Raw genomic sequence first — 10,834 nt, forward strand, 5'->3', positions numbered from 1 at the left:
TCAACCTCCGATAAACGACTCAGACACCTTCAGCTCCAGCGGAAGTTTCTTTAATTTACTGGCTAACAAGGGAAAGGTCACACTCAGTCAATGGCTAAGTGAACACCTTCGAAATGGTACAGTTTCACGAGATAGTTATACAGTAAAACCCAAGTTATGGCCTCTCCCTGTGTATTGGCTCTGTCTCGCAGTCAGTGAATACAGATAAAGAGTTAATTACTACATCCTTGTCCTGACATGGTTTCCAGATATTTTCTTTTGTCAGGGTTATTAGTTGGCCAGCTGGCCATCACTCGATGAGAGTGTGGTAATGAGCTATTACCTGCCTTGCATTGTGTCAGGATTGTTCAGTGTCCTGGTCAGTTATCTTTTTGCATCAAATGGATGAGGTCTGTACAAGAGATAATGGCTGGTGGTTTGAGTACTTCGAAAAGGGTGGGGTGGAGTGGAACTGGTGTCGTATAGACAATAGGAGAGCACCATGGGGGGGGTACTTGTCTCAGCAGGACTTGTCTCCTAGCTGTCTGATGGCTATCAGCTATTTCAAGCCAGGTTTAGCTGTTTATGCAAACCGACTGCTTGTTGCCGAAATTCCTGGAAGGACCAGGACTCCATTTTGTTTGATATTAAAAAGGGCACAAAAATACATTTCCACATCTCATCGACCTTCCTGGTTAACTCCTCGAAAAATTCAATCGGGTTAGTCAGACGCGACCTTCCCTTAGCAGATCCATGCTGACTGTCCTTGATTAAACCGTGTCTTTCCAAATGAAGATTTATCCTGTCCCTCAGAATTTTTTCCAATGATGTTCCCACCACCGAGGTTAGGCTGACTGGCCTGTAATTACTCGGTCTCTCCCATTTCTCCCTTTTTAAACAACGGTTCAACATTAGCAGTTCGTAATGTGGACAAGTAAAGAAACAAAAACACCCAATGGGTCAGGCTGCATCTGTGCAGAGATAGAGACAGAGTTAGAATCATACAATCCTTGAATCACCATCATCGCAGGCAGTCCCTCGGAGTCGAGGAAGACTCGCTCCCCACTCTAAAAGTGAGTTCTCAGGTGACTGAACAGCCCAATACGGGAATTACAGTCTCTGTCACAGGAGGGACAGACAGTGGTTGAGGGAAGGGGAGGGTGGGGCTGTTTTTTTTTTGAAATTCGTAGCCAATCGTTCCAATTCTTTGTCAAATCACAAACGCCAGAGGTCACCTTGCACACGCCAAGGATCACTCTGCGCCAATGCTCTTAGCCAAAAGGCCGAGAGCCACTGCACCGTTCCTGGAAGTACTGCAATACCAGGTTCGTGCCATGGAGGTGGATGGGTCAGGCCCCCCACACACCTCCGTGGAGGTGGACTGGTTTGCCGCACGCTCCTTCCGCTGCCTGCGCTTGGCATGCTCTCGGCGATGAGACTCGAGGTGCTCAGCGCCCTCCCGGAGGCTCTTCCTCCACTGAGGGCGGTCTCTGGCCAGGGACTCCCAGGTGTCGGTGGGGGAAAGTCCCCGCTATGAATGGGCTCCTCCTGTGCCAAGCCCATTCTAAGATCCAGTCCCACTGCCCCTGCCCTTTCCCCGTTCACCCGCACAACTCCCCCCCCGCCCTGTTCAACCTCCCTGTGATTGGCAGCTGACCGCCCGGGCCCCGCCCACCCCGGCCCTGCCCAATGGGAGCGTGGCCTGTGGCCCCACCCCCCCCCCCCCATCCAGCCCTACCCAATGGGAGCGCGGCCTATGCCCCCACCCCCTCCCGGCCCTGCCCAATGGGAGCGCGGCCTATGCCACCCCTCCCCCCGGCCCTGCCCAATGGGAGCGCGGCCTATGCCCCCACCCCCTCCCGGCCCTGCCTAATGGGAGCGCGGCCTATGCCACCCCTCCCCCCCGGCCCTGCCCAATATGAACGCGGCCTGTGGCCCCACCCCCTCCCCCAAGCCCTGCCCAATGGGAGCGCGGCCTGTGGCCCCACCCCCTCCCCCAAGCCCTGCCCAATGGGAACGCGGCCTGTGGCCCCCCCCCCCCCGCCCCCCGGCCCTGCCCAATGGGAGCGCGGCCTGTGGCCCCCCCCCCCCCCCCCGCCCCCCGGCCCTGCCCAATGGGAGCGCGGCCTGTGGCCCCACCCCCCCTCCCGGCCCTGCCCAATGGGAGCGCGGCCTGTGGCCCCCCCCCCCGCCCCCCGGCCCTGCCCAATGGGAGCGCGGCCTACGCCACCCCTCCCCCAGCCCTGCCCAATGGGAGCGCGGCCTGTGGCCCCACCCCCCTCCCGGCCCTGCCCAATGGGAGCGCGGCCTGTGGGCGGCAGTGGGGCTGTAATGGCGGCCGGGCTGCGGCTGGAGAACGCGAACCCGCTCATTTACGGCCGCAGCTCGGAGCGGCCGCTCACCGCCCGCGAGCAGGACGGGCTGGAGGCCGACTGCATCGATGGGCGCGAGATCTTCGATATCCCGGGACTGGGCCTGAGGCCTGGGGCTGGAGTTAGAGGGACCCCGGGGGCTGGGCCTGAGGCCTGGGGCTGGAGTTAGAGGGACCCCGGGGGCTAGGCCTGGGGCTGGAGTTAGAGGGACCCCAGGGGCTGGGTCTGAGGCCGGGGGCTGGAGTTAGAGGGACCCCAGGGCCTGGGGCTGGAGTTAGAGGGACCCCGGGGGCTGGGCCTGAGGCCTGGGGCTGGAGTTAGAGGGACCCCGGGGGCTGGGCCTGGGGCTGGAGTTAGAGGGACCCCGGGGGCTGGGCCTGAGGCCGGGGGCTGGAGTTAGAGAGACCCCGGGGGCTGGGCCTGAGGCCTGGGGCTGGAGTTAGAGGGACCCCGGGGGCTGGGGCTGGAGTTAGAGGGACCCCGGGGGCTGGGCCTGAGGCTGGAGTTAGAGGGACCCCAGGGGCTGGGTCTGAGGCCGGGGGCTGGAGTTAGAGGGACCCCAGGCCTGGGGCTGGAGTTAGAGGGACCCCGGGGGCTGGGTGTGAGGCTGGGGGCTGGAGTTAGAGGGACCCCAGGGGCTGGGTGTGAGGCCAGGGGCTGGAGTTAAAGGGACCCCTGGGGCTGGAGTTAGAGGGACCCCAGGGCTGGGCCTGAAGCCGGGGGCTGGAGTTAGAGGGACCCCAGGAGCTGGAGTTAGAGGGACCCTGGGGCTGGAGTTAGAGGGACCCCAGGGGCTGGGCCTGAAGCCGGGGGCTGGAGTTAGAGGGACCCCAGGAGCTGGAGTTAGAGGGACCCCAGGAGCTGGAGTTAGAGGGACCCTGGGGCTGGAGTTAGAGGGACCCCAGGGGCTGGGCCTGAAGCCGGGGGCTGGAGTTAGAGGGACCCCAGGAGCTGGAGTTAGAGGGACCCCAGGGGCTGGGTGTGAGGCCGGGGGCTGGAGTTAAAGGGACCCCTGGGGCTGGAGTTAGAGGGACCCCGGGGGCTGAGGCTGGGGGCTGGAGTTAGAGTGACCCCGGGGGCTGGAGTTAGAGGGACCCCAGGGGCTGGGTGTGAGGCCGGGGGGCTGGAGTTAGAGGGACCCCAGGGGCTGGGTGTGAGGCCGGGGGCTGGAGTTAAAGGGACCCCTGGGGCTGGAGTTAGAAGGACCCCTGGGGCTGGAGCTGAAGCCGGGGGCTGGAGTTAGAGGGACCCCAGGAGCTGGAGTTAGAGGGACCCCAGGGCTGGGCCTGAAGCCGGGGGCTGGAGTTAGAGGGACCCCAGGAGCTGGAGTTAGAGGGATCCCGGTGGCTGGGCGGAGGACGCCACTACCTTTCATTTCCCCTGATTCAGTCTCTCCCCGGCCTGTAACCTTGGTGCCATTGATCACCAATCATACCATTCTATCTCATACCATTCTATCACTATGACCGCCCATCCCTCAACATTTCTGCTGCTGAAACCCTCATCCATGTCTTCGTTACCTCTAGACCCGACTCTTCCACCGCAGTCCTGACCAGCCTCCCACGTTCTGCCCTTCGTAAACTAGAGGTGATCCAAAACTCTGCCGCCCGTGTCCTACCTCGCACCGAGTCCTGCTCACCATCTCCCCTGTGCTCGCTCACCTGCATTGCCCTCCTGGTTAAGTAACGCCTCGATGTTGAAGTTCTCAACCTGAAGGAATGATCAGCCATGATCTTATTGAATGGCGGTGCAGGCTCGAAGGGCCGAATGGTCTACTCCTGCACCTATTTTTCTATGTTTTCAAATCTCTCCATGGTTCTCATCCCTCCCTGTCTCTGCAACCTCCTCCAGCCCTATCCTCCAGAGACGTCTGCGTCAGCCTATTCTAGCCTTTCGAACATTCCCAATTTTAAATACTATTTGTTTAGCTGCCTGGGTCTTAAGCCCTGGAATTCCCTCCCTAAACCTCTCCGCCTCTCTCTCTCCTTCTTTAAGACCCTCTTTAAAGACACCTCTGTGACCAAGCTTTTGGTCACCTGTCCTAATATCTCCTTATGTGGCTCTGTCAAATTTTGTTTTTCGATAACACTCCTGTGAAGTGCCTTTATTACGTTAAAGGCACTATATAAATACTAGTTATTGTTGTTGACAAGCCTCGCACCCCTCTCTGGTGGGATGGTTCAGACCAGGAATGTTTTTTGGGGAGGGGGAATTCGATCGCGTTGTTTTCGGTCCTATAACCTGTAAAGTCAGTTGTGCCCCAGCCTCGTTAGTCGCTGACAGCTTTGCGTTTAATAACGGGGGCGAGCCCAGGGTGCACAGCTCCTGAACAAATGTTGTTAACACAGGCTGCTGTAGAAACTTTCCTTAACGTCCTACATCTGATCAGATCGATCAACGACCCAGAGCACCCACTGAGCCTCGAGGAGCTAAATGTTGTGGAACAGCTTCGGGTTAATGTAAGTGTGTTCTAACGGAGGAGATTGTTTTAAAATAAGATTGCGTTATGATTTTGGGCATTGGGGGGAATAAATGATTAAGACAGGTTCAGGCAATTATTCACTGGAGAAAACCAGTTGTGGAGTGCCTGCCAACTTTCTAAACATGAGCAGCATTCTCGCCTCTGAGTCAGAAGGTTTGAGTCCCATTCGAGAAACTTGAGCACAAAAATCCAGGCTGACACTCCAGTGTAGTGCTAAGGGAGCGCCGCACTGTCAGAGGTGTCGTCTTTCGGATGAGACGTTAAACCGAGGCCCCGTCTGCCCCCTCAGGTGGATGTCAAAGATGCCACGGTACTATCTGGGCATTATCACAATGCTGTTTGAAGGAGCCTGCTGCGTTTCCCACATTACAACAGCAACTACACTTCAAAAGTAATGAATTTGCTGTGAAGCGCTTTGGGTCTACAAGTATTACCAGGCGAGGACACGTTATTTAAATTGAATCATTTGTACTTGAGCTGGGTGACTTAACCCCAATATCAATAGACCCAGTCAGTGGTGTGTATATATACATCAGTATCGATGCACATTTTGTACAAAATTCTTTCTTCTGTGCAAGATTTGCAAGAGGGGGGCTGGGAGCAATGGAGCTGCAGTCAGAGGTTCTGACATCACTGATGTGATCTAACCAGGTGATCCAAGACTGTTGCCTATGTCCTAACTCGCACCAAGTCCTGTTCACCCATCAGCTCTGTGCTCACTGACGTACACTGCCTCCTGGTCCGGCAATGCCTTGATTTTAAAATTCTCATCCTTGGTTTTCAAATCCCTCCCTGGCCTTGCCCCTCCCTATCTCTAATCTCCAGCCGCACAACTCCCTGAGATATCTACGCTCCTCCAATCCTGGCCTCTTCGCATCCTCGACTTTAATTGCTCAAATGTTGCCAGCTGTGCCTTCAGCGGCCTGGGCTCTAAGCTCTGGAACTCCCTCCCTAAACCTTGCCGCCTCTCCCTCTGTCCCTTTAAGACCCTTGGTGGGCTCGGCCTTTGCAAGGAATGGTGCGCGCCAAGATTCCCCGTGAGATGTGTTGAACTTACTTTCTTCTCTGTGCCCAGGTAAATGATGACGAGAGTAGTGTGTCGGTGGCCTTCACTCCCACAATCCCTCACTGCAGTATGGCCACACTGATTGGCTTATCAATCAAAGTCAAGTTACTGCGATCACTGCCTGAACGCTTCAAGGTGAGAGTTAGTTACCTGGTAATCTGTGCATGTGTTAGTTACCTGGTAATCTGTGTTAGTTACCAGGTGATTGTCATCAGGTGACCCTCCAACACACACACATCATGTTTGACCACGAAGCCGAACTCGCCATCCCTCGCAGCCCGGCAAGGCCGGCTGCCCAACAGCCCACTGAAGAACTAATCAACTCGCCCACACCCACATTTGTATCGAGACGATCGACAACGGAGCGAAAAGCCCCTGATTGTCTCACCTTGTAAATAAGTGTACTGTTGACTTCACGGGGGAGTGATGTTATGTATTTAACCCCTTGCAACCTGTATTCATATCATATAGGCAGTCCCTCGGAATCGAGGAGGACTTGCTTCCACTCCATAAGTGAGTACTTTGGTGGCGGAACAGTCCGATACGAGAGCCACAAACCCTGTTACAGGTGGGACAGACATTCGTCGGGGGAAGGGGTGGGTGGGGCTGGTTTGCCGCGCGCTCCTTCCACTGCCTGCGCCTGGCCTCTTCATGCTCCTTGCGTTGAGGAGCTCAATGGCCTCCTGGATGCACTTTCTCCACCTCGGGCGGTCTGCGGCCAGGGACACCCAGGTGTCAGTGGTGATGTCGCACTTTACCAGGGAGGCTTTGAGGGTGGTCCTTGTAACGCTTCCGCTGCCCAGCTTTGGATCGTTTACCACGAAGGAGCTCCGCATAAAGCATTTGCTTTGGGAGTCTCGTATCTGTCATGCGAACTAAGTGGCCTGCCCAGCGAAGCTGATCGAGCGTGGTCAGTGCTTCAATGCTGGGGATGTTGGCCTGGACGAGGACACTGATGTTGGTGCGCCTGTCCTCCCAGGGGATTTGTAGGATCTTGCGGAGACATCGTTAGTGATATATCTCCAGCGACTTGAGATGCCTTCTGTACAGCGTCCATGCTTCTGATCCATACAGGAGGGCGGGAATTACTACAGCCCTGTAGATCATGAGCTTGGTGGTAGATTTGAGGGCCTGGTCTTCAAACACACTTTTCCTCAGACAGCTAAAGGCTGCACTGGCGCACTGGAGGCGGTGTTGAATCTCTGCATCAATGTCTGCCTTTGTTGATGAGAGGCTCCCGAGATATGGGAAATGGTCCACGTTGTCCAGGGTCAGGCCGTGAATCTTGATGATTGGAGTTTGTGTTAGTTACCTTTGTGTGTGTGTGTGTGTGTGTCAGTTACCTGGTTGTGTGTCAGTCAGTTACCTGGTGTGTGTGTGTGTGTGTGTGTGTCAGTTACCTGGTTGTGTGTCAGTTACCTGGTTGTGTGTCGGTTACCTGGTGGTTGTGTGTGTGTCGGTTACCTGGTGGTTGTGTGTGGTGGGGGTTGGGAGGGGGGAAAGGGTGTGTACATGTGTCACACGACTTCCCTCTGCTCAGTGCTGCTTCGGTGACCCCAGGAAGCCACTTCCCATCTGCCTCCTGCCTGGTGTTTTGCAGCATTTTGCCTGGGCTTCAGTTTCTAATATTGAGCTGTTCTTCCTGCAGGTGGATGTCCACATAACCCCAGGCACCCACGCCTCTGAACATGCAGGTGAGCACAGGGCTGCTGTGTGTGGCTATTCGTGACTCAAACTGTGTAACGCGAGGCAGTTTCACACGTGACGTGTGGCTGCGCTGGAGGACAGGGAAGTCATTAACCTGCTCGATTCTCCCGTCTCTCTCTCTCACTCAGATTTCTTTACATGTGCTCCGTGTTGAGGATGATCCAGAATTATGGTGCCATTCTTCACAACTTGAGCGCTGAAGGGGTGTGAAGGGTGGAGTGTGTGTTATAGTGGGGCGGGGGAGGGGCGGCGGCGGAGCGAGGGCGGGGGAGGGGCGGCGGCGGAGCAGCGAGGGCGGGGGAGGGGCGGCGGCGGAGCAGCGAGGGCGGGGGAGGGGCGGCGGCGGAGCAGCGAGGGCGGGGGAGGGGCGGCGGCGGAGCGAGTGCGGGGGAGGGGCGGCGGCGGAGCGAGTGCGGGGGAGGGATGGCGGCGGAGCGAGGGGCGGAGCCTGCGCGGGGGGCTGTTCTTGCATTGGGCCAGACTGCCCTCCTGAATAAAATCTCCTCCCTTTCCCAGTGAACAAGCAGCTGGCAGATAAGGAGCGAGTGGCAGCGGCCCTGGAGAACTCTCACCTACTGGAGGTCGTTAATCAGTGTCTGTCGGCGAGGTTGTGACCAGAGAACGGACGGGAACACACTGGAGGGTGGATACAGGGCGGGCGATAGTCCCAGTCTATTTGTATGTGTCCTCTGTGTTCGGTGTCTATGTCAATCCACGGCTTGTGTCGATGGAGAATGATTTGTGTATTTTTTAATGAGTTGATGCTCTGTCGCTCCTCTCTTTCCCCAGGGGTTTGCTGCCCGACTGCAGGTCAGCTGATGGGGGCAGGTGGGGGGAATAAGGAAATGGCTTCTTCTCCCCACACAACAATGAAAGCTTTCCACGTGTTCCTAAAGTAAATGTACATTCCCTTTTGCTTTCCCACCTTGCAAAACAAATTACATGGTTAAAAAGTACACAGTATCTGAACAAAAGATACAGTGCAAAAAGGTTATGTAAACCGCACTTTACTAGTTCCACAAGGACTTCACATTTCTCTGAATTTAATCTATTTCTCTTGTAACAGCAATACAGGGGACGAGTCTTTGCTGGGGTGCTGATCAGTACAAAACCTCTTCCCAAAACTCCTTGGCACTGTATTTTGACATTCACACTTGTGCACGTGCGCAGATACACACCACACACACACACATCCTCTCTCACACATACACTTACACTCGTTCGCACACGTGTTCTCACTCACTCACACCCTCTCGCACGTACTCATTTAGGCACTCATTCATACACATGCACGCGGGCATACACGTGTCGTCTCACTCACGCCCTCTCGCACTCTAACACACACACTCATTCACACTCGTCCAAAAAAACAAAACCATTGAGTCAGCCAAGATCAGCAGATAACTTCATGTAGTTACAATGCTCTGGGTTGCTGGGAGGAGCGAGAAGTTTTCATTCCTGTATTTAATCGCAGTCCTGTTGAGGTGGCTATTGTGCAAAAAAAACAGCTCCCCACCCCCCCCCCCACCCCCCGCGCCCACTGAATGGCGCCACCTGGGGACTGCAGTCAGTATTGCTGCTGTGATTTGAGCTGTCTGTCTGTGTGTAAAATGTGTGAAACCAGACTCAATAAAGGCTTTGATGCATTGAATGTGCTGCGTTTGCTCCTGGTTCCTGCCGGTTTTCCCTCCCAGATCGCTACCGACTGTTCAATTGATGATGTCTCTCCCTCTCTCTCTTGGTCTGGTCGCTGAGCCTCCTGTTCCACAGCTTCACTGTTCTCTGGCGAAAGGTCAGCTGCCTAACATCTAACCAAATTGTCCTCTTGCATAACTCCCTGGTCTTCCCTTCCCCCTCTTTCCCCCCCCCCCCCCCCCCCCCAAAACCTATTCTTTAGAGAGACGCTGCTGAACATTTGGTGCAGTGTGTGGTAGTAAAGTTGTGTCACCAAGCACAGCAGTCTGCCTCTGGACGTACACATGTTGGAGGACAGCATCGGGCGTTTACATAGAAACTACAGAACAGAAACAGGCCATTCGGCCTAACCGGTCCGTGCTGGGGTTTATGCTCCACACCAGCCTCCTCCCACCCCTCTTCATCTCACCCATCACCATCATCCCTCTATTCCTTTTGGCTCGCATCATCATCCCTTTTGTCATTTTAATCTCTCTCTCCTTCCCCCCTGTCACAAACCTTCCCTTTTGTTCTTTCCCTGCTTCTGCACTTGCTTAAAATCTGTTACATCTCTAACCTTTTCCCATTCTGACGGAGGGGCACCGACCTGAAACACTAACACTGTTTCTCTCTCCACAGATGCTGCCTGACCCGCTGAGTATTTCCAGCATTTTCTGCTTTTATTCCTTCTATTCCTTTCTCCCTCGTGTGTTTATCCAGCTTCCCCTTAAATGCATCTCTCTCTTCCCCTCAACCACTCCCTGTGGCAGCGAGTTCCACATTCTCAGCACTCTCTGGGTAAAGAGGTTTCTCCTGAATTCCCCATTGGATTTATTGATTATCTTATATTGATGACCCCTAGTTCTGGTCTCCCCCCACCAAGTGGGAACATATTCTCTACGTCTACCCTATCGAACCCCTTTGTAATTTTAAAGACCTCTATCGGGCCACCCCCTCGGCCTTCTCTATTCTAGAAAAAAGAGCTCCGGCCTCTTCAGCCTTTCCTGATTGTTATCATCTTTGTTCTGGAGCTGTGATTTGATCCCTCCTGCAGTGAGATGACTTTCCTCCTCCAGGTACCTTCGCCAGTGCCTCAATAAACATTTCTTTGGAGGGTGGGGTGGGAGGCCATGTTTGTCTTTTACATAGTAAAACATCCCAAGTTGCTTCACAGGAGCATTATTAGACACAAGAACAGAAGAAATGGGAGCTGGAGTAGGCCCCTTTGGCCCCTCGAGCTTGCTTCCCCCATTCAATAAGACATGGTTGATCTTCTACCACAATTCCACCTTCCACACTATCCCCAAATCCCTTCATTTCCATGGTTCTCAAAACTATCGATCTCAGCCTGGAATATACTCAACGACCCAGCATCCACAGGCCTCTGGGGCAGAGTATTACAAAGATTCACCACCCTCTGAGTGAAGAAATTTCTCCTCATCTCAGTCCTAAATGGCTGACCCCTTATTCTGAGTCTGTGACCTCTGGTTCGAAACTCCCCAGCCCGGGGGAAACATCTTCTCCACATTAACCCTATCGAGCCCGTTAAGAATT

At 55.0% G+C, this 10,834-nt stretch overlaps 1 protein-coding gene across 1 annotated transcript; it reads left to right on the top strand.

Annotated features, from left to right (window-relative positions):
* The first annotated feature begins 2,268 nt into the window (after positions 1-2,268).
* Positions 2,269-9,257, top strand: ciao2b (cytosolic iron-sulfur assembly component 2B). The gene is made up of 5 exons (XM_070898314.1): positions 2,269-2,437; positions 4,731-4,810; positions 5,909-6,034; positions 7,548-7,593; positions 8,123-9,257. Exons 1-5 carry the CDS (start codon positions 2,275-2,277, stop codon positions 8,218-8,220), a joined length of 513 nt encoding a protein of 170 aa, XP_070754415.1. The 5' UTR covers positions 2,269-2,274; the 3' UTR covers positions 8,221-9,257.
* Positions 9,258-10,834: the final 1,577 nt, after the last annotated feature.

Source organism: Pristiophorus japonicus, chromosome 13, assembly GCF_044704955.1.
Source record: "Pristiophorus japonicus isolate sPriJap1 chromosome 13, sPriJap1.hap1, whole genome shotgun sequence".
Lineage (NCBI taxonomy): Eukaryota > Metazoa > Chordata > Chondrichthyes > Pristiophoridae > Pristiophorus > Pristiophorus japonicus.

What these genes read in the sequence shown, in the direction of transcription:
- ciao2b (XM_070898314.1), top strand. Translation starts at nt 2,275, where the DNA reads ATGGGAGCGCGGCCTGTGGGCGGCAGTGGGGCTGTAATGGCGGCCGGG. An exon ending in TGGAACAGCTTCGGGTTAAT is followed by an intron (nt 4,811 to 5,908) that starts GTAAGTGTGTTC and finishes CTCTGTGCCCAG; the next exon opens with GTAAATGATGACGAGAGTAG. An exon ending in CCACGCCTCTGAACATGCAG is followed by an intron (nt 7,594 to 8,122) that starts GTGAGCACAGGG and finishes TCCCTTTCCCAG; the next exon opens with TGAACAAGCAGCTGGCAGAT.